Source organism: Genypterus blacodes, unplaced genomic scaffold (assembly GCF_046128005.1).
Source record: "Genypterus blacodes isolate CSIRO-AG114 ecotype Tasmania unplaced genomic scaffold, CSIRO-AGI_Gbla_v1 ptg000055l_1, whole genome shotgun sequence".
NCBI lineage: Eukaryota > Metazoa > Chordata > Actinopteri > Ophidiiformes > Ophidiidae > Genypterus > Genypterus blacodes.
Genome location: NW_027466867.1, coordinates 3,848,394 through 3,868,597, shown reverse-complemented (window position 1 = coordinate 3,868,597; position 20,204 = coordinate 3,848,394). Strand labels below are relative to the sequence as shown.

At 45.2% G+C, this 20,204-nt stretch overlaps 4 protein-coding genes across 8 annotated transcripts in view; 3 read left to right on the top strand and 1 right to left on the bottom strand.

The window, feature by feature from the left end:
• The window catches only part of plce1 (phospholipase C, epsilon 1), a 47,369-nt gene extending 41,316 nt beyond the window's left edge, over positions 1 to 6,053 (top strand). For 3 of the 4 annotated variants that reach the window (XM_076151555.1, XM_076151553.1, XM_076151554.1), the window contains 8 exons: positions 64 to 325; positions 446 to 564; positions 666 to 794; positions 885 to 1,082; positions 1,477 to 1,653; positions 1,769 to 1,984; positions 2,564 to 2,796; positions 3,117 to 6,053. In XM_076151555.1, the coding sequence (XP_076007670.1) occupies positions 64 to 325; positions 446 to 564; positions 666 to 794; positions 885 to 1,082; positions 1,477 to 1,653; positions 1,769 to 1,984; positions 2,564 to 2,752 (1,290 nt within the window). In that variant the 3' untranslated portion in view covers positions 2,753 to 2,796; positions 3,117 to 6,053. Of the gene's footprint in view, positions 1 to 63; positions 326 to 445; positions 593 to 665; positions 795 to 884; positions 1,083 to 1,476; positions 1,654 to 1,768; positions 1,985 to 2,563; positions 2,797 to 3,116 lie in introns of those variants that run through there. The other variant, XM_076151556.1, reaches the window with a different exon arrangement.
• A 483-nt stretch (positions 6,054 to 6,536) lies between these two features.
• On the bottom strand, positions 6,537 to 9,289 carry LOC143001782 (endoplasmic reticulum protein SC65-like). The gene is made up of 8 exons (XM_076151561.1): positions 8,430 to 9,289; positions 8,134 to 8,283; positions 7,861 to 8,026; positions 7,655 to 7,783; positions 7,428 to 7,573; positions 7,191 to 7,274; positions 6,766 to 7,052; positions 6,537 to 6,693 (listed from the first exon to the last, which is right to left on the bottom strand). The coding sequence occupies exons 1-7, from the start codon at positions 8,886 to 8,888 to the stop codon at positions 6,903 to 6,905; spliced, it is 1,284 nt and encodes a 427-aa protein (XP_076007676.1). The 5' UTR covers positions 8,889 to 9,289; the 3' UTR covers positions 6,537 to 6,693; positions 6,766 to 6,902.
• Positions 9,290 to 9,427: 138 nt separating this feature from the next.
• fkbp10b (FKBP prolyl isomerase 10b) lies at positions 9,428 to 13,815 on the top strand. Of its 2 annotated transcripts, none has more exons than XM_076151558.1 (10): positions 9,428 to 9,770; positions 10,294 to 10,439; positions 10,964 to 11,153; positions 11,339 to 11,484; positions 11,575 to 11,764; positions 11,971 to 12,116; positions 12,241 to 12,433; positions 12,544 to 12,686; positions 12,784 to 12,947; positions 13,100 to 13,815. In XM_076151558.1, the coding sequence occupies exons 1-10, from the start codon at positions 9,583 to 9,585 to the stop codon at positions 13,286 to 13,288; spliced, it is 1,695 nt and encodes a 564-aa protein (XP_076007673.1). In that variant the 5' UTR covers positions 9,428 to 9,582; the 3' UTR covers positions 13,289 to 13,815. The 2 variants fall into 2 exon arrangements, with proteins under 2 accessions (XP_076007673.1, XP_076007674.1); XM_076151559.1 differs by lacking the exon at positions 9,428 to 9,770 and adding an exon at positions 10,533 to 10,610 and having other exon boundaries at positions 10,336 to 10,439.
• A 1,148-nt stretch (positions 13,816 to 14,963) lies between these two features.
• Positions 14,964 to 18,617, top strand: LOC143001779 (kelch-like protein 11). Its single transcript, XM_076151557.1, has 2 exons — positions 14,964 to 15,543; positions 16,142 to 18,617. The coding sequence occupies exons 1-2, from the start codon at positions 15,002 to 15,004 to the stop codon at positions 17,724 to 17,726; spliced, it is 2,127 nt and encodes a 708-aa protein (XP_076007672.1). The 5' UTR covers positions 14,964 to 15,001; the 3' UTR covers positions 17,727 to 18,617.
• The last annotated feature ends 1,587 nt before the right edge of the window (positions 18,618 to 20,204 follow it).

Here is a 20,204-nt window from a genome sequence, read left to right as displayed (position 1 = left end):
ATTTCTTCCTCAAACTAACAGAAAAGAAGCTTGACTTTGATGTTTGGTCTCCTCTCTCCACAGATCGTGTCTGGCCAGAACGTTTGCCCCGGCAACAGCGCTGGCAGCCCCTGTGTGGAGGTTGACGTGCTGGGTATGCCGATCGACGGCTGCCACTTCCGCACAAAGCCCATCCACCGCAACACGCTCAACCCCATGTGGAGCGAGCACTTCCAGTTCACCGTGCACTTCGAGGAGATGTGCTTCCTGCGCCTCTCCGTGGTGGAGAACAACAGCTCGCAGACGACCGCGCAGAGGACGCTGCCCCTGAAGGCCCTCAAGCCCGGTGAGAACCTCATTACAAGCTCACGAGCATCTAGGGCGCCATCTGCTGGCTGGTGAGTCCAATTGCAGTGCCGGCATGTCCTCGATCCCATCAGGTCAACATTGTTTTTGTGTGTTTCAGGGTACAGACATGTTCAGATGAGGACGCAGCACAATGAGGCGCTGGAGGTGTCCAGCTTGTTCATCTACAGCCACAGGATGGAGGAGGGCTCCACAGCTGGCTCCACTCCCTCGTCCCTGGTAAATAAAGACCTCTTTGTTGCTCTTGGTGAGTAGAAAGCTGTAGAATAAAGCAGAGGTTTTATTTTCCTCACTCCCCTCCTGCTCTGTTTGTGTCGTAGCTGTTCAGCTCGGAGGAGGAACGTGCGTCCCAGCAGCACCGGGTGACGGTGCACGGAGCGCCCGGCCCAGAACCCTTTGCCGTCTTCAGCATCACAGAGCAGACCACCGCCAAACAGCTCCTAAACACGGTGAGTTAACGGCAAACACATCAACAACATCACACACGGAGAGAGAGAGAGAGATGGCAGGTCAGGTGATATGTTGTGCAATTCCTACAGGTTGTAGCATCCACAGAAAACCCGTCAGAGTACTTCCTGTGTGAGGAGAAGCTTCCTCTTTCGAAGGAGCGTAGCGAGGTGAAGCGCTGTGCCCAACAGCGCCCCCTGGCGCCCGAGGAGGAAGTGGTCAGGCTGGTCTACAGCTGGCAGGCCGGGGAGGGATGTGTCGGGAGAATCTGCCTGAAAATGAGAGAGGAGGTACACACAGACTCAAAGCTGATTGAAAGAGTACAAGTCATAGGTTTTATTGGTAATAATTGATCATTAGATTTTATTTGTTATTATTACATAATCTTATATTCCCCTCTCCCTTTGTACCAAGTTTGTGTGGTGAAACTACTCCTGCCTCAGTTTCGCACTTGGCTCATAGTGTTGTTTCGTCCTTTATCGAGGCTTTAGTTCCCCCTTGTGGCCATTCTGTAAACCGCAAACAGACAATGAATGATGTGCTGTCAATTTTAAGGCAGATCATTTTTCAGATTTAAAACATCTGCTTCACTTAGTTTGAATCTTAAAATGCCACGCTCGCATGCTGGTTCACCGCCTGTACACAGTGTTTTCTCTCTGACTGTGAATTTCTTTGGGGGGGCAGAACCTTGCGGAGAAGAGCGCAGCGGTGGAGGGAGAGGAGGTGATTAGCATCGGAGACAGAGAAGGGGGAGGAGAGGAGGACATGTTCTTTGTCCAGGTCCATGAAGTCTCTCCAGAACAGCCTCACACCGTTATTAAGGCGCCGCGTTACAGCACCGCGCAGGACATCATCCAGCAGGTGAGGCTCCTTCCTCTCTCACCCAAAGTGTGTGTATATATGCTTCAGGCTTACTTATGGGGATTTTTGTGGGTTTATTTGGATTGCATCCTCTCTCTCGTTCTCTCCTGATCAGACTCTGTCAAAGGCCAAATACTCCTGCAGCATCCTGTCCAACCCCAACCCTGGCGACTACGTCCTTATGGAGGAGGTGACCAAGGAAGCAGCAGGCACCAAGAAGGGCTCTGCCACCAAGCCCCTGCAGCGCACCCTGCTGGATCACGAGTGCGTGTACCAGGCCCAGAGCCGCTGGCGGGGGGCGGGAAAGTTCATCCTGAAACTAAAGGAGCAGGTAGCTGTAACCATGGCGACAGATTTTTAAGCCCAGAGACTTTTCCCCTTTTATTTTCATGTCAACTTGCATGCATCTCATCCTACGTGTGTGTGTGTGTGTGTGTGTGTGTGTGTGTACAATTGTCATGGACAGTCTTAAACTTTGTACAGTAAATTTCCCTACTAACTTTGTGTATTGATTCAGATGCTTTATGCATCATGTTTCACATTGAAATCACCAAATATGTGAATGTTAACATCTGCATTATTGCTTTTCTATTTTCCCTTCCCTGTGTAGTGTGTGTGTAGTTTGTTTCCTTGCATACTGGTTTTGATGATTTAACCCCTGCTGCTGTATCTTCATTTAATGTTTTTATATGCTGTATTTATTTTTATTTTTACCATCTTCTTGCCATCAAGGTCCTTTTTGCTGACACCTTTACTGATAACAATGTGCTGTTATTAACTTGCCTTGTTGAATAAAGGTCAACTAGAAGAATTTCAAAGGACTGTTCAAGTTTGTCCAAATGACAAAAAGAACATTTGAATGGAACATTTAGAAATGACAAAAAGAAGTAACCTCTTCCTACCCACTCAGGTGGTGCGGGAAGACAAAAGGAAAGGCATCTCCTTCGCCAGCGAGCTGAAGAAGCTGACAAGCCGCAGTCGCAGCGTGACGGGCGGAGGCGGCGTGAGTCAGTCAGTGACGCTGTGCCACGACGGCCCCACCCACAGTAAGGATGAGCGGGCAGCATGCTGTGTGGCCCTGACAGAGATCCAGGAGTGAGACTCTCACACTGCCTGCTGTGTGTGCATGGAAAGACATCAGAGGTACGCTGGCCTCAACAGGAAAGAGCCCTCAGTTATAAGCAACTTATTCTCTGTGATGAGTTGGGTTGTGAACAGATTTGGTGGTGTGGTGTGTTTGAGATACAAAGCAACTGCAATGATGTCATGTTTAGATGACTTGTGTTATACAAATCATCCTAAACAGTCGGTATTATTGAAATCCAGGCAGGTCCCGTTTTGGACTCATTTATGTAATGAATAAATCTATATACTGTATTTATGTTTAATTGCTTGTATTAGCAAATAGTACCGCATGAATATTCCTCCAATTCATTCAAAATGCTAAACTGTCTCCCTTGCAGCGTGTCTGTCTGCGAGTCTGAAGGCCTGGGTGGCAGAGGGCAGGCTGGGAGCAGGGAGGCTCTTATTGGCCACCGCCGCCTCCTCCTCCACCACCAGGGGGCAGCGTCGCCAACTCCAACCCAACAACCTCCCCGCCTCCTCCCTCACCCTCCCAGCCTGGAAACTTCACCTCCTCAGGAACTGGAAGGTCCACAGATGAGAAGTCGAGAAACGAGGAAACTTGTGTACTAGATCTAATCTCTGAGGATTCCCAGGGAAGGTGGGACTCAAACCAAGCCCCTTTTTAATGGCGACAGTCCAGCTGGTTTGCTTGGTCTGAGAGTTTCTGATGGTATAGGATGTGTTTCAGAGGAAATCCCACCTGGTGCCGGAGCAGTGATGGCCATGTGGGAGGCACAGAAGCTCTGGCTCCTCTTGGTTTATTGCTTTCAGCGAGCATCCACAGAGGAGCTCAGACTACCAGAGGCAGCTGTTTTTAATGAAGCGACCGGGGACACGACCGCACAAATGTTTGGCATCACTCAAGGAAAGGATGCAACAAATGGAGGCAGGTTGTCTCTCGTGTTACAAAGAAATGGGAGGCAAGGAAAAGGAGGAAGAAGAATGTTGCAGAAGAGCGAGAGTGAAGCGGTTTTCTCTCTCTAGATGTGTGGGCTGGTTGGGCAGAGGGCATTGTTAAAGGGGGCCGACAAGCTGGCTTGTTCGGTTCCTCTCCTGGTTTCAGTACTGTAAGGTTCAATATGGGGGCTGCAAAATCAAACAACGTCTCGATGTCACTTGCTTTCTGTAACACAGTCTGTTGGAGGTGTGAGGTGCTGGATGCAGGGATTGTAGACGTGTAGGGAGGAAACCTTTGAAGCCTCTGAGGGGAGATCCGCGTCTGCTCTCACAGTTAAGTGTCAACGGCACCGTCAGTAAGTGATTATCTAAGGTCAACAAGCATAAGAAAACAACTCATATTGTCCAGCTTGCAGGCAAACAGAAATCTAAAACATGTTTCCCCATAATGTGACATGAAACTGTCAGACATGTTCCCAGTTTCATCCTTCATTAGAGGTTTAGTAGAACCAACACACTCCTCTTCAGATTGTATTTTGCACATATGTTTTCATTTTGGTTATCTTCATTGTTTTTCAAATGGAGAGACTTGATTGTTGTAAGGACATGGTCAAACGTTTCTTTTCGGATCATCAGATTACTTTGATCCAGTCACTAGATTTGGGGGGAAAAGCAGCAGATACTTTGTCTTTGTGGGCGTTGTAACTTATTGTGTGAGGGATGTGCAGATATTCCAGATCAACACTTGAAATTCCCCATAAGAAAAACAAATGCTATTTTCCTTTGTTTATTGACCTTGTTATTTTTAAATGCAGTGACTTTATAGAGATATTGTTTGGTCACTACTGGTTCGATGGTTGATATTAAACTTGTCTTTATACAAAATGAAGGCAATTTTAAATTAAAAAAATGTATCCATTGTGGGGCCACTTTATCCCCTTTCCAGTTTTGATATGCAAGATTCATTTTATCTTTAATTTGGAATTTTGCTTCCCTCTCGTATTTTGACGTTTTATTGAGTAATGTTCAGACTTTAGTTGTGCTCATCCATGAGGAGCCGATTCAGATGTTCATATCTGCATTCAAATGGTTTTGGTGTATCTGTCAACAGTGGTTAATGAAGTCTTTAAAGTGAATGAATAGTTTCTAGATCTTTGATGTCCTTTGATTCCTCCAGAATGTATTCCATTTAGGTGAATCTGAGACCTGCAGATACTGAACATACAATTTGGGACCTTTTTTAAGAGATTTATTTCATATCAATGTTGGCAAAATGGCAACACTCCATACAGTTTTATGTTTTGCCTTTAATTTGTTTTATAGTGATGAATAATTTAGCTTGAGTCCAATACCAGGGTACAAATCCTTTTTCTCTTTCTCTAAACCTATGATGTCATTTTTCTCCACTACTGGCCATGAATTAATTAAAATTTGTCAAAGTTGTTACTGAAGTACAAAGGTGATCCAACAATAGATCCTTTCATAAATGAAAGCTGCAGAAATTCCATGATGCAAAGTGATTACGGCGTGAATTCCGTACAGACTACACAGGGAGGGATATTTAGTATTATATTTTAAATGTTACTTTAAACAGTAATTGTTTCCCCCTATAAATGAATTATTATCCATCTGATCACCCAGGTAGAGCTCTCTCTCCCTCTTTCTAACCCTAGACCTCATTTCTGAATGTAACATTTCTTAATAGTATTAAACCTGAGAGAAGATGTGTTTGGATGTTATTTATTTGAATGTGAAGCCCTGGTTGGCATTCATTTGTCGTTTTAGTGTATTTTCTTGTAAGTAGTTGTACTGTTTAATTTATTTTGGTATGCAAGAGGATGAAACCCTCTACTGTCCAAATTGTACTCCAACTTGTTTAGATATATGTAAAGAAATATTTTTCTTTGTGTAAAATATTCAGTATAGTAAACTTATTTCTGGCATTTTATTTTGCTGTTCACTGCAGTGTCTTTGAATGCCTTTTTATTTTGTGCTTTGTCATAAATCTGGACAGATGCTGATAATTTGAAATGTTGTGGAACTTTTTCTTGGTGTATTCATTGGTTATGACATACGTGGACCGTCTCATCTTTAGCACGCAGTTATTTCCGTAAATGTTGCAGTACGTAAACATCCACTGTGTGCATCATAGCTGCGATTATGATGTGTCAAGTGAACATTTGTCTATTTATTTGATATTGCCTAAAGGAAATGAAGGCAAAAAGAAAAGTATTCATACACAGTGGCTCACTTACAGAGTGACAAAGTTGCGTCACAGCTTGTTTAACACCTTATCTGGGTTAACTTTACCCATTTATCTCATTGTGGATGATGATTGGTGGACTTGTTGTATACAAGGAGCATAATAAAAATAAATACAAGAGTAAAGAGGTTGTGTGCTTTACTTACTTTTAATGTAAGGGTTGTGAAGATCGGTTCCTACTTTCGCCAGTAGGAGGCGTCGCCGCCATTTGACACCAGGTAAGCAGCAGCCGGTGAATCGGAAATAAGACAATATGGGTTTCTCTCGTTCGCTCATCAGGTCGGGTAGCAAACAAACTTAATGAACCGTCTTCCAATGTACTGTACCTCGCATTATATTGTGAGCACATATGCATTTATGTTTAAAGTAGTAATGAACTCTCCCCGTTCAAGTAGTAAGTAGCTCAGTGCTAATGTTGGCTAGCCGTGTAGCTTCAGTTGATTGACTTTTATAAGACGTTTTGTCGGCATTACAATGAAATACAATGTGGTGTAGATCCTTTAGAACTGCAATCTTTTAATGTACAAATAAAATGAAAGTGAAGGGATTACATGTCCAAATTGTCGGATTTGTCAGTATTACCTCACCTGTGTTACACCCTGATCGTTGATTGGACTAACAACAAACCGGAAGCCAGGTGTTTATTTTCTTCCAGCTGCAAGGTGAGACGCAGAACTGTACGTTTTTGTCGCGTTTTAGCCACAGTATCTCATACAACGCTACTGTTTTTGTTGCTGCAACATGACATCATTAATCTTGTCAAAAAATTCCATCTCAAATTTCACCTTTCATGTGCGCCACCGTTATTTTGCGTGCAATTTAAACACACCAATCAGCTGGGTGGTGTTTGGATGTAACGGAAGAATGATGGGAACGTTCAAGATGAAGATTAGTGATTTGCAAATTTCCAATCCGTATCCTTGTGGAGGGAACATATGTGATGGCGTTGCTTTATGTGTTTTATCTATATAATATTTGACACCCCGGCGTCCCCCTTTCCCTTCGGCTGCCACCATTTAGCATATATGGACTCCTCGTAGTCTCCCATTCCTTCAAACTCGGTATCAGGAGACTCTGAGGCCAGCAGTGCGGCCTCCTCTGCACCAAAAAAATCCTGAAAAATATAACAAAAATCCCTTAAAATGACTCTGTGTATAGGCAACTATTTCTAAGGATTAACCCCTCACGGAACACTCAGGTCATTTTTTCCTCATCAGAATTGTGTCTTGCAGCGAAAAGCTTTTAGTCTCACCTCATCATCCAACTCCGAGTATTCCTCTGCAAATGCCAGCATCTGTTTTAGTGTGACAGTCTGGTTGTAGTGTTTAAGGGCCTCCTGTACAAACAGACACACATCATCAGAAGGCAATAACAACTGAAGCTCATAACGTCCCGCTCTCAGACGATGAATTGTAAGATTCTTCGTGTGCATGACGTCATATGGTCTTAGGTTGAATGGGCAGTGGTGTGTGGTGAGTGTTTAACTCACCGTCCGAGCTGTGAAGTGTTGAGGCTGCAGGTCCCACTCTTGACTGTACGCTTTGTAATACAGCAGGTTTTGCTTCATGATCTGGTCTTCGGGCTCAAACAAGGAGTGGCTTGACGCACAGGGCACAGCGCTCTGCCCATCGTTCACTGGCATCACAAATTACAGTGTTAAAGGTGTCGCAATTGGAATCCAGCTGTACTTTTCCACCGAGGTAGCTGTGTACTTACACTTGTAATATGCATACTGGAGGTAATAATAAACAGTGGGCACAAATTTCTCCACAAAATATCCACCGATGTTCGGCATCAAGTTCTCCTCACATTTCAGCTCACACTTCACCACGCCCACATAGACATCTGTGGAAAAGCAAAAGCATGGATACACACAGCACAGAAGAAACTGGATCACAAAGAGCCGGGCACCAGACGCTAACCTGCCATCACTGGGTCACTTCCTGAAGAGAGCTGACCGACGCCTCGACAGTCTGCTTGGCACAACTCGTACTCAAGCAGGTAAAGTCTCAACGCCTCCTCCATGCTGTCGACACTGCTGCTGTAGTCGCCTGAACCAATGAGTCCCACCCCTTTCAGGAAGAAGACCTAGAAGAGGAACTATCCATACTATCAGCTCTCACAACGCATACAGGAAAGTTAACCTTTCATGTATTTCATTAGAGACAACCTCCATGCTGTTTTCTCTTTCTCACCTCATAAGGTCGTTCTTCGTGGTCGTTGAGGAAGCCACTGAGGTCGTACCGGCTCTTGTACTGCTCCATGAGTTGGTGCATCTCCTGGTCCTTTGGGTTCCTCTGCAGGTAGGTGTAAGCACACGGCACCGCCCTCTGCAGGTCATTCAGCTGGGGGGAAAGATGAAGAAATGATTCACCTGGCCTGCCATCCTATTCCTACAACTCTGTTACCTGCATGCTGATGATGCTGGTGCTGATCCATGCATGATTGATCTCATTCATTCTCACAGTGCCATTCCCTTTGTGTGGCTCACCCTGGAATGAGCAAAGTGCAGGTATTTGTATGGAGCCCTTCTGCTGAAATCCTCCATGACTTCCGTGCTGGGCGGAGACAGCTGAAGCACAGGGAAGTGAGCTGTGCACTTCTTCAGACAGGTCGCTCTCATCATAATGTGCCAGTAAACACGGAGATCCTGGTTTACTGTTAGAGAAGGCTCTTCAAATGTGGCTTTGTTGCAGTGCTGAACACAGTATCTCCTGCTGTCCTTCAGGAGTCGATGCAAGCGCAAACTGACCTCCAAATATTTGATCGACTCCGTCCAGTTCTCCGCTGTGTAATGATCCAAAGCCCGTTGGTAGGCAGTAGTGAGGGACATGAGCTCTTCTTTGGGGAAGTTTCTGAAATTGTAGTTGTCATATTGCGCCACTGATGTCAAAACAAAAGCAAGAAGAAGCAACGTTAACAGCAGGGGTTTAGAGACAAATATAACCATGTTACAGCGATGTGCTACATATTAGGCTGTGCAGTTGCTTGGATCTTCTCCTTCTGGTGTCTTTGTGTGTGTAGTGTGTCTGTGGAAGCACTCAGGGGTCTGGGGGAATTCAGGGATTGGAGCCTTCAGAGGCTCCTGTCTCAGGTTTCTCAGTGCAGGCAAACAGCTGTCAGAAGTTCTGTTTCTTTATTTGGCGCAGGAACTCCTCTGATGTGTGACTGTGGCGTAAAACCATTCATCAAACAAACAGGCAAGAGAACATTCGTAATAATTAAATAAGATTGAAAGCCCCCAATTAGATGTTAAACTATTTTTATTTGTTTTTTCCTTCACATAGTAGGAACGTCTACTCTCAACCATTGATATCTTCATAGTTTCCCCGTAACTTTAAACCAACAAATCACGTTAGGTTGCCTTTATTGTGGTTTTATTTTGGTAGCGGAAACGCTGGTATTAGACGCTTCCGTTTGTGGGCCGTAACGCTTCCAGCTGTTTATTCTGCTGCTGAGATTCCACACAGACACTGGAAACTGTCCACGTCCACAGCGTCCACACATCAGCAGCCTCAGCCCTGTGTGTAAAGCGCGCACACACACGCTGCTGCTCTGCTTCATTCCACTACTTCTTTAAACAGTTTTTCTACTTTTGTGCGTTTTTGAATTCGCTTTTTGTGCACTTCTTAATTGTTGTAAAAATGTTTGCGTGCTGCATTTTCCTGCTTTTCCTCGCTTCCGTGGAGTCCAACCCAAGTCCCGTTTTAGGGGATGTAGTCGTGGACAAGAACTTCATTCCCAAAGTCTGCGCCAGAGAAGCGAAAAATGGAGATCACGTCCGCTATCACTATAATGCCACATTTCTGGACGGGAAAACCTTCGATTCAAGGTGGGTTCATCTGCGTGATCCGTGCAAATGTTTGGATTTATGTTCGTGTTAGACTTGGAAGTATGTTTGTGGAGAAAATTTTGCAAATCTCGGGCCATTGCCGTGATTTTCGTTAGTGTCGCACAGGAAACGTCAGTAGCTTAACTTTCATCTCTGACCTTTTGAAAAGTTTGGAAAAATCTTTTGGGAGTTAGAAAACAGAGAAAAAAAAGAAAATTGTAAAAAAAAAAATTTGTCTAGAGAAAAATCGCATGAATGTTGAATTAATAAACACCCACAAATAAAGGTATTTATCTTGTCAAACCTGTAAATTGTGCTGCTCAGGCCCTAAAGTGCCCGGTTGCTGCAGCAGGGCCTTCCCAGAAATGTGATCAATGCTGGGATGATGAGCTGCACAAGTATTTGACTTTGCAGTAAGACATGACAACATCCATGTCCATGCGTGGCTCACATCCTGGCCAGTTTAAAAGCAAATCAAGTCACTTTTCTTGTCTTTGTTCATCTCAAAACCATTTGTCCCCAGTCACCAGCGAGGGGGCCCTAAGGTGGGCCTGATAGGAGAGGGCCGCCTCATCACCGGGGTGGAGAAAGGTCTGGAGGGCATGTGTGTCAACGAGCGCAGGACTCTCACTGTCCCACCACAGATGGCCTACGGGAGCGCTGGTGCAGGTAATCCAGCTTCTCTCCATTGTGCAAATTGGGAGACTTGAAGTGGTTCTACTGAGGGGGGGAACCTTTTTTAAGAGCCTATTTGGATTTCAGGTTGGAGGAGGACTTTAACGTTTGTCTGGTGAAATCACTTGAATAGCCGGCCAAAGCATCTGCAAACATTACCATGTGGTAAGAAGGGTTGAGATGACTCCACGGTGCTGCATCTGCTGCTGCTTTAGAGCTTCCAGGAGAGCAACGGTACTACAGGGAAGGAAGTAAACATGAAATCATGTCTTAAACATGCAGTTCCGTCCGATTCCTTATATTAGCTCCCATCCCAAAATCTTGTTTCAATAAGGAAAATGTCACTTCTGTCTTGAATGGCGTATTCCTGTATGATACCTAGTAGATGGAGATTGGTGACCTCAGTGTAGCTCCGCCCACCGTCCACCAAAAAGAGGTCAAAGCAGGGAGAGTAACTGAACTGACCTGCCTGGATGTACAAGGTCTTTCCCTCATCTCGTCCCATCTTCTCATTTCAGGCGACGTGGTTCCTCCAGACACAACGCTGGTGTTTGAGATCCACCTGTTGGACGTGTGGAACAAGGCTGACCTGGTTGTGACCAAAATCGTCACCACTCCCAAAGACTGTAAGCGCTCTGTGATGCGCACCGACTTTGTGCGCTACCATTTCAACGGCACCCTGCTCGACGGCACTGCCTTTGACTCCAGGTGAAGTTTGGTGGCAGATTTATACAATGACTAGATTTTTAAATAACTATCTATCTCTTATTCTTTATATGCACTGAAACAAATTCCAATGACATCTCTTGTGTGTGTGTTTGATATGTGTCATACAGGTATGTTTCTATGTGCGGTTGTGTGTTTGACTTTGCGCTTGTATGAGCCCTGCGCAGCTACACCAGGAAGCTGACCCAAGACTCCCTAGTGGGAGAGGGTTGGTTGATCAAAGGCATGGATGAGGGCCTGCTGGGCATGTGTGTGGGAGAGATCCGACATATTGTCATTCCGCCCTTCAAAGCCTACGGGGAAAAGGGATCAGGTAAGAACTAAATTTGGTGTTTTTGTGAAATCATAATCCTCTTTTGTGGGTAGAACAGGAGTTTTATTTTCTAAACTATCTGCTCACCAGGAACTGAGGTCCCCTCCCAGGCCACCCTGGTGTTTGACGTCCTGTTGGTGGACATTCATAACCCAAAGGACAACGTCACCATTGAGAACCAGGCAGTGCCCGAGTCGTGCACACGCAGGACTGTGGTCGGAGATTATATTCGGTATCATTACAACGGCACCTTCCTGAACGGACTGACCTTTGACACCAGGTGAGTTCAGCTCACAGGTCATTCGTTAGTGTCGAGTTTGGTTCTTGCCCTAAAGCAGTGGTTCCCAAACCTTTTCTGCAGGGCCCCCCTTTTGCAGAGAAGAATATTTTCCATTACAGTGGAATTATAACACCTTTATGTCTGTGTTTAAGTCTGTGTAATACTGTGTAAGCAGTAAAGCTGTCCTGGTCCTTTACCGCCCACAGCTACCAGAGGAACAGCACTTACAACACCTACATTGGTATGGGGTACGTGATTATCGGCATGGACCAGGGCCTGCTGGGAGTCTGCATCGGCGAAAGGAGGAGGGTCATCATTCCTCCACACTTGGCGTACGGAGACCAAGGAGCAGGTAAGTCGCTCCAACACTCCTCCCTCCTTTGCCTGACGGCTGCAAAATGTCTTTAACGTCAGCAAAACCAAACGGAAACTTCATCTAAACTCCATTATCAATGACACTTGTATGGTCTGTCCAGGTAATGTCATCCCAGCGTCGGCCGTGCTGGTCTTTGACATTCACGTCATCGATTTCCACAACCCCAATGACACGGTGGGCGTCCAGGTCACCCACAAACCCGAGGGCTGTAACGAGACCACCACCGCCGCAGACGACCTGGTCCACTACCACTACAACTGTTCCCTTATGGACGGCACGCTGCTGTTTTCCTCGTGAGTTGCATTCCGATCCCCTCCTCCTACGCTAATGCAACGTCGAATTAGATGATCACACATTACACCCGTAACAAAATCTCCCCCATGAATGACCTCTTCTTCTTCAGAAATGACTACGACAACCCTCAGATGGCCGTGCTCGGGGCGGACAAAGTGATCGACGGCTTGGACGAGGGCTTGCGGGGGATGTGCGCAGGAGAGAGGAGAGTGGTAACGGTGCCGCCTCACCTGGGACACGGAGAGAAAGGAGGTGAGACGACTGCTGCGCTTCAGAGCAAAATAACAACATTCATCTTTTCACCAGTGAAACCAGAAGTTAAATGTCGTTCTTGCTTCCTTCCCGCCAGCCACTGGTGTGCCCGGCAGCGCTGTGCTGGTCTTTGAGATTGAAGTGTTGCGGTTTGAGAAGGGCGTGCCACCTGGCTACCTGTTTGTGTGGCTGGAGGACAGTCCAGCTGACCTGTTTGAAGCCTTGGACATCAACAAGAACGAAGAAGTGCCGCAGGAAGAGGTACGTACCTGTGGATGGCGTTGAAGTGACGCGATATTACAATGTAGAACAGTTTCCTCGGAGGTTACATCTTGTTACTCTGAAGCCTTTTCAGCCTGAAACTGTCCAGTGATTGCACTTAAGTAACACACTTTTCTCTTGAACTTTCATAGTTTGGCGAGTTTATTAAGTTGCAGGTGGCAGAGGGCAAAGGTCGCATAAAGCCCGGAATGACCATCGATCTGGTGGTGGAGGACATGTTCAGGAACCAGGACCGAAATAAAGACGGAGTTATCACGGCCAGCGAGCTCAAGCTGAAGGTAGAGGAGGATAGAGAAAGGGAAGGCCACGACGAACTGTGAAGAGAGCAGAAGGCCGCCATTCTGTCTCAGGGAAAAACAAACACCCCTTAAAAACAAGAGACTTTTCCCTCAAAGTATTAGGTTTTAATGTTTTCAGTCAAACATTGGACAATCTTTTGAAGTGACAGACAGTGGAGAGAATATGTTGTGTGTAGTTGTGTGTATATGATTGGTTGTGTTTAATAGTGGTGTTTCAGAATGTTATTGTAATAATAATGTGCATTTGCTAAAACTGACCAAACAAGCACCTTTATATTTGTCGCTGCCTATCATTGATTAAAACTTTGAACCTTTTGTTTAAATTCTTATGGTTTGTGGTTGCAGGTTTGAGAACCACTGGCAAGAGAAATGATTTGATGCTGTAGCTCCATTCCACCTTACATTAACATTTATCCTGATAATTAATAACACGCAAGCAGAGTGCTTTGTGATTCTGTCATGACTAGCTGGGTATAATTACAATGTGTACAGCGGGAGCACATTCCTGTGATCCAGTCTGCCCACCAGATAAAGAGTCAGCCCGCCTAGACTCGTTTGCATTCATTCCAGTTATTTGAATTGCAGTTGTGACTTGCTGCAAATGGACATCTGCCGCTGGAATGCTGACAGGAATGACAAAGCTTTAACTCCCTCACAGACCATGGCTTCACATGTTCATGTAAGGTGTAAATGTGGCCTGTGTGTCCATCTAGATATGTTTTAATCCATGTGAGGGATAAAGATGTGGCCTCCTTTTCTAAACTTTGCAGTACAGTGTACCACACCACATCGCTGTGTGATCACCTCTAAGAGTGCAATATGTCACTAAAATGAGAACCTTTAAGTTGTAAGTCTCTTCATTTGGTCTCCTCAGTTATGTTGAAGATAATGAACAGTGATGTTTTTCATTTGAAAAGTGTCATTTACCATCTATCCATTCGTGAGTCAAAGTCAAGTTTATTTATATAGCAGCCCAATATCAGCAACACATGTTGAGCACCTTACTGTCTGAGCCTGCATAGCAACATAAAGAGGCACATTAAAGTTCAAATGTCCACCAAATATGTAGCTCACTTTTTTTTACTTAATCAGGAAAATTTCATATTTCTGCTTGGAGGATTCTGTGACTACTTTTCAGATATTGGAGTAGTTATTAATAATTTACTGAAAGGGAAATCACCTTGCCTGTGACAGTGATTAAGTGAGAAAACTCACCTTGTGATATTTAAAAAAGGGGAAATAAACCTTTAACTATCATGAATGCACCTTAAGTTATACTTAATTTTTTTCCTGAACTGACGTATTAGAACAACACTGCAGTTATTTGGCTCACTGAGAGAGGGAGGATTTAGATGGATTTAGATCGACAGGTGATTTAAAACATTAATGTATATATAATTCCAATTCCATTGAATATATAGTATAACTATACATAAAACGTTGTGCTCTGTTGTATCTTAATTTTAAGGGTAAAATAGGTTTTGCGACTCCATATGAATTTTATTTCGTGGGAGAGGAGCCAATATCTCTTTTGATAGTAAAAGGTTTCTTTAACACATTGAGCTACAACTGTTTACATTTTATAAAACCAAAGCGGCGGAGTTTGGACGAATTCTCCATCTGAAAGTCCGAAGCTAGTTTAACTGTTGCGTCTTCGCGTCCCACTGCGCATGCGCGGAACAACGTCATACCCTGTAGTAACTTCCGCGTTGTGTCAATAGACGCTACGCATGCATGTCAGTGTTTCAGTGTTTATTTTCGTGTGTTTTGAGTACTTATGACTTCTTCCCGAACTTAGTGCACAGAATTCCTTTGTCTCTGACCGCAGCGCCTGCCGTTATGGCCGCAGCAGCCTCGGGCCCGGAGGACTGCAGTCGTAGCAGCGGCGGCGCTCAGGCGGCGCTAACAGGTGACGGAGAGCCGGAGGAGGCCGAAGAGTTCACCTGCTCGGCGCACTGCTCGGAGCTCTCCCGGCGGCAGAACGAGCAGAGGAAAACGGGGCTCTTCTGCGACGTCAAGCTGGTCTTCCAATGCGGCGAGCGGGTGCAGAGTTTATCCGCTCATCGCTCCGTTTTATCGGCAGCCACGGACTACTTCACCCCGCTGCTGGGTGGCGAGTTTTCAGAGTCGCGGTCCGGGGTGGTGGAGATGAAGGAGTGGAGCTCGACAGCGGGACCGGAACCGGAGACGGTGGAAGGCGTGATACAGTTCATGTACACGGGCGAAATCAGGGTGACCACTGCCAACGTGCACGACGTGCTGGAGCTCGCTGACAGGTAAACACTCGTTATTGGCCAGATCTGGGTCTGGGTCTGGGTCTGCAGATGTTGGCTGTCAAACGAGCCACACCTCCTCTGTATCTGCGATGTCAACTGTGGCTCACAGGTTGGAGTGAAAACCTGCAATGAAATCCAAATCTAGTTTGATTGTAACACAGTAGGTCTTAAAAGCAGGCAGCAGTCATCAATCAATAATGAAAATGGATTTGTACTTCTACTCAAATTACTGCTAAAAAGAGAAACCAAAGGAGGTGAATATACAAAGTTTGGGAAACCCGGAACCGGCTAATGTTTATGTTATTTCATAAACATTTCTATAGACGGACACCAATACTAGATGGACTTCTTAGGGATCTATATTCTACAAGGTCAAATACAGATCTGCCAAGAGATAGCAACAGTTTTTCAATTTGGTTCTGTTCATTGTTATCATTGTTTGTCTTTAGTTGATTTGGAATCTGTTGACCTAATTTAGTTTTGAGAGCTAACCAAAGCCAATCATTGTACTTTTGATGTCGACATCACTGCTGATCCAACGCTCCAACCATTGAATCATTGCGATAGTCTGATAATTCTGTCACAATTCCACTGTCAGGTTCCTGCTGGAGCAGCTGAAGACCTTCTGCGGAGAGTTTCTGAAGAAGAAGCTGAGCCTGGCCAACTGTGTGGCGGTCCACAGCCTGGCCCACATGTACACCCTGGGCCAGCTGACCCAGACAGCCGCAGAGATGATTCGAAGGAACTTCCATAAAGTTATCCACGATGAGGAGTTTTTCACGCTTCCCTTTCACTTGGTGCGTGACTGGCTGGCGGACATAGAGATCACGGTGGATTCTGAGGAGGAGCTGTTTGAGACCATAGTGACGTGGGTGCAGCACGACACAGAAGTGCGAGGGAAGCACTTTGAGGAGCTGTTTCAACTTTTACGGCTGTCGCAGATTTCTCCTTCTTACCTGACCCGGGCGGTGAGAAAGGAGCCTTTAGTGGCCAACAGCGCAGCTTGCCGACAGCTTGTGTGTGATGCTCTTGAGATCCATGCAGTCACCATTGAAAACCTCAAGTCAGCGGACTTGGAGGTCTCTGCCTCCTACATGGATACTTTGCAGCCACGCTTTGGCCAGAACATGGATGTGATCATGGTGGTGGGTGGTGTGTCAGAAGGTGGGGACTATCTGAGTGAGTGTGTTGGATACTTTCTGCACGAGGACCGCTGGGTCAACCTGCCACACATTCACAACCACCTGGATGGACACGCCACCGCAGTCACTGACAGCCATATGTACGTGGCCGGGTCCATGGAACCAGGCTTTGCCAAAACGGTGGAGCGCTACAACCCCAACCTCAACACCTGGGAACAAGTCTGCAGCCTGACCACCCGTAAGCACTCCTTCGGCCTCACGTGTGTCAGAGACATTCTCTATGGCATCGGAGGTCACGGCAACTTCAGTCCGGGCTTCAAGGACGTCACGGTCTACGAGCCTGAGCAAGACAAATGGCACAACCTGGAGAATGCACCAAAGATTCTGCGAGATGTAAAAACGGTGTGCGTGGAGGATCGCTATTTATACGTGATGGCCAGGACCCCTGTTGACACAGACAATGACGACGGGCTAAAGACTGTAACCATGTGCTACGACACAGAAAGCCGCAAGTGGCAGGAAGTGGACTCCTTACCGCTCATGGATAACTACTGCACCTTTCAGATGGCTGTGGCGTCTACCAACTTCTACCACACGGCTTCCTGTTGCCCCAAGAGCTACAAGGTAGCGGCCGAGGCGGCTCAAAAGAAGATAAGCAACCGAATCTCAGACGAGATCCTGGACAGCCTCCCTCCAGAGGTCACCAGCTACGAAGGCGCCGCCATCTGCTACATGGGCGACGACGTGTTCATCATCGGGGGGTGGAGGAACAGCAACGACATGGACAAGCAGTACCGCAAGGAGGCGTACCGCTACTGCGCTGAGAGGAAGCGCTGGATGCTGCTGCCGCCCATGCCGCAGCCGCGCTGCAGGGCCAGCGCCTGCCACGTCCGCATTCCGTACCAGTACCTGTACGGTTGCCAGCGCTACCCTGTGCCCCAGAACCTGGCCCGCCAAAGAGACCGTATGCAGCAGATGCAGCAGCTCCAGCGGCGCACCCTCACTCTACGCAGACAGCTGCAGTCTCAGATTGAATGCTGATGTGGAGGACAAGCTGACTCTCCTCTCTCGCTGGCACTTTATGTTCCTGTGAATGGCTCGTTGAGGACCAAAGATGGATTCATCTTCAAATAGAGATGTAGAAGAAAGAGATGTAAAGAAAACGTTACTGACTCATAATCATTTTGGCCTTATATAATTATCTCATGCCTTACTCACGTTCTGTTTAGTAAATGCAACATTTAAAGCCATAATACCGTCAGAAATGCTTCTCTGATTTTATTATTATTAAGCAGCTGAGCTTATCTTTTAATCAACGCTTTAGGTTGAGTTGAACTTGGAGTGAATAATTTAACCTGAGCAGATTCTAATCCAAAGATTGTTCTCTGTTAATTATGAATGATTTAACAGCAGGTGAGTGTTTCTCCATTTTTTCTGTCTTTTTCTGTCACAGGAAGCAGATTCTGAGACATGTTAGAGTTGAAACCGAGACTGAATGACTTAAGACTTAAGTTGGATCTTCAGTTACCAAAATAAATGTCCAAATTGATAGTTTAGCATGTAAGAAGGAAACGAAGCACTGTGGACTGTTGATCATAATGCATACCAAGCTTTAAGGTTTGTTCTGCTTTTGCTTACGTCCGTCTAATTTCTCTTCTACCTCCAATCACCACTGTGGTTTTCTTTGTTTTGCACTATAGCAATTTAAAAAAGGTCTTAATGGTCACATGTTGTGCATTTACTTGAATGGGAACAGCATCAAACCCAATTGGGGAGAATTGGAGCAAAACACTTTAATTAAGGGACCAATTTCCTTTGCGCATGTGACATAAACCTGCTTAATGTTTGGTTAGCACTTAAATATGTGCAGCTGCTTTTTCAATCGGCACTGTGATGATATTTTTTCCATTCCAATATTTCTATTTTGAGTGGTTGACGGTCCTTCATTTCCCAGGTTTTTCAAACATACACCGCATACCCACTGTGTATGTTTTCCTCTTTGAGCTTTGAACAAGAGCATATGTTCACATATTGAGCCTGGCATGTTTGTGATACCCAAATGTTTCCACTGTCCATTCTTACTACAGTTGAGTGGAAGGGGTTCTCCACACTTGAATGACCTGAAATTTTCAATGTAATGTTGTAAATGTTTGGCTTTTTTTACTCTTCCACTCTTCACAGCAGTCTTGTGTGTAGTAGCTTGGATAAGTTGTACTTCTCTGTCGCAAATGCTAGTGCCTGTGATATCCCCAAACCTGTAACTGCTCCGATTCAGGGGCAGGATCCTCGTTTGTATCAGATTGATGTGAAATATATCAGTGTCACTTGAGTTAAATGTCATGTGATTCACGTGTCCATCATCCTGAATGTCCTTATATAAACAACTCACTGGGAAACTGGGCGCTGTATTCCAAAATGAGTTAAGGAACACTGAGGGATGCAAATTGCTGCATTAGTTGTGTCCTCCAAATTTGGTCCCCGAAAGTTGCATTTCTCCGATGCTAAGACGGAGGAGGGTCCTGCACCTGAGACACACGTCATTGTGTGTCATCAAGTCTTTTTCAACAACAAATCCATATGAATGGATAAATTAAAATAAATTAATAATTAGTTTGAAGCAAATGCCTTCTTGGAAAGTGAAGTATGCACAAAGCCGCTAAAATGCAGAATATATTTGTTTTTGGGAGTTGATGTTTGATATGGTGCAAATGCCTGCACGCGTTCAGGCATTTGCAATAAAGGCTATTTTGGTGAAGTATGTTTGATGTTATTCCACCACATTTAACAGACGGCAACAATGTTCTGCATGTTAAACTAACTGATTCATTTTTAGGATCCAGACGCATATTAGCTGTGAATGTATTCATGAGTCATTTTTGGTCTTTGTTGGAATGTAAAAATACAGATTTAAAATGTAACAGTTAAAATACTAATTCACTGTATTGATGAAACATTATTTTTACACACCCGGGGCAATAAATCAGTTTTTAAACTTGAGGTAGGAACGCACAGACTCCGGAACCATGTGTGGTTGGTCCATTCACGCGGGGGGCGGTCTGGACCGTGGCACATCGACCACTGAACGTAAACAAAGATTAAAATCGCTTGTATTTTCTGCCAAGTACAAATTTGATTGACAAATTTCTTTTTAAATTACACATCGTTTGACAATTAATGTAACATATGGAACAAATATCCGTCACTTGCTCGTTCTTCGTGTGAAAATTGTAAGTTTGGCGCAGCCGTTTCCCTTTATGTCATCACCGCAGTCACTTCAGTCTGAACGAGTTTGCCGTTTTTATCGTTTATGCAGCATGACTACAGTAGGATTACTGTTATTATTTTGCACCAGACTCATTCTGCGCTTAGCTGGTCAGTCCTTAAGGCTTGTTTTTCAGCATTTAGCACGATCATTTGCTGTGAGAAACAATAAACGGATGAAAGGTGGAGTAAGGCTCAAAGAAAGCCACAAGGTGGTGCTCTACTGCCACATACTATTAAAGACCATAAATTCGAATT

Coding starts and splice junctions, on each gene's coding strand:
- LOC143001782 (XM_076151561.1), bottom strand. CDS start 8,888: ATGGTTATATTTGTCTCTAAACCCCTGCTGTTAACGTTGCTTCTTCTT. Junction 8,027..8,133: donor ACGAAGAACGACCTTATGAG/GTGAGAAAGAGA, acceptor TTCCTCTTCTAG/GTCTTCTTCCTGAAAGGGGT. Junction 7,275..7,427: donor AACACTTCACAGCTCGGACG/GTGAGTTAAACA, acceptor CTGTTTGTACAG/GAGGCCCTTAAACACTACAA.
- fkbp10b (XM_076151558.1), top strand. CDS start 9,583: ATGTTTGCGTGCTGCATTTTCCTGCTTTTCCTCGCTTCCGTGGAGTCC. Junction 11,765..11,970: donor GGACTGACCTTTGACACCAG/GTGAGTTCAGCT, acceptor TACCGCCCACAG/CTACCAGAGGAACAGCACTT. Junction 12,948..13,099: donor AAGAAGTGCCGCAGGAAGAG/GTACGTACCTGT, acceptor GAACTTTCATAG/TTTGGCGAGTTTATTAAGTT.
- LOC143001779 (XM_076151557.1), top strand. CDS start 15,002: ATGTCAGTGTTTCAGTGTTTATTTTCGTGTGTTTTGAGTACTTATGAC. Junction 15,544..16,141: donor GTGCTGGAGCTCGCTGACAG/GTAAACACTCGT, acceptor TTCCACTGTCAG/GTTCCTGCTGGAGCAGCTGA.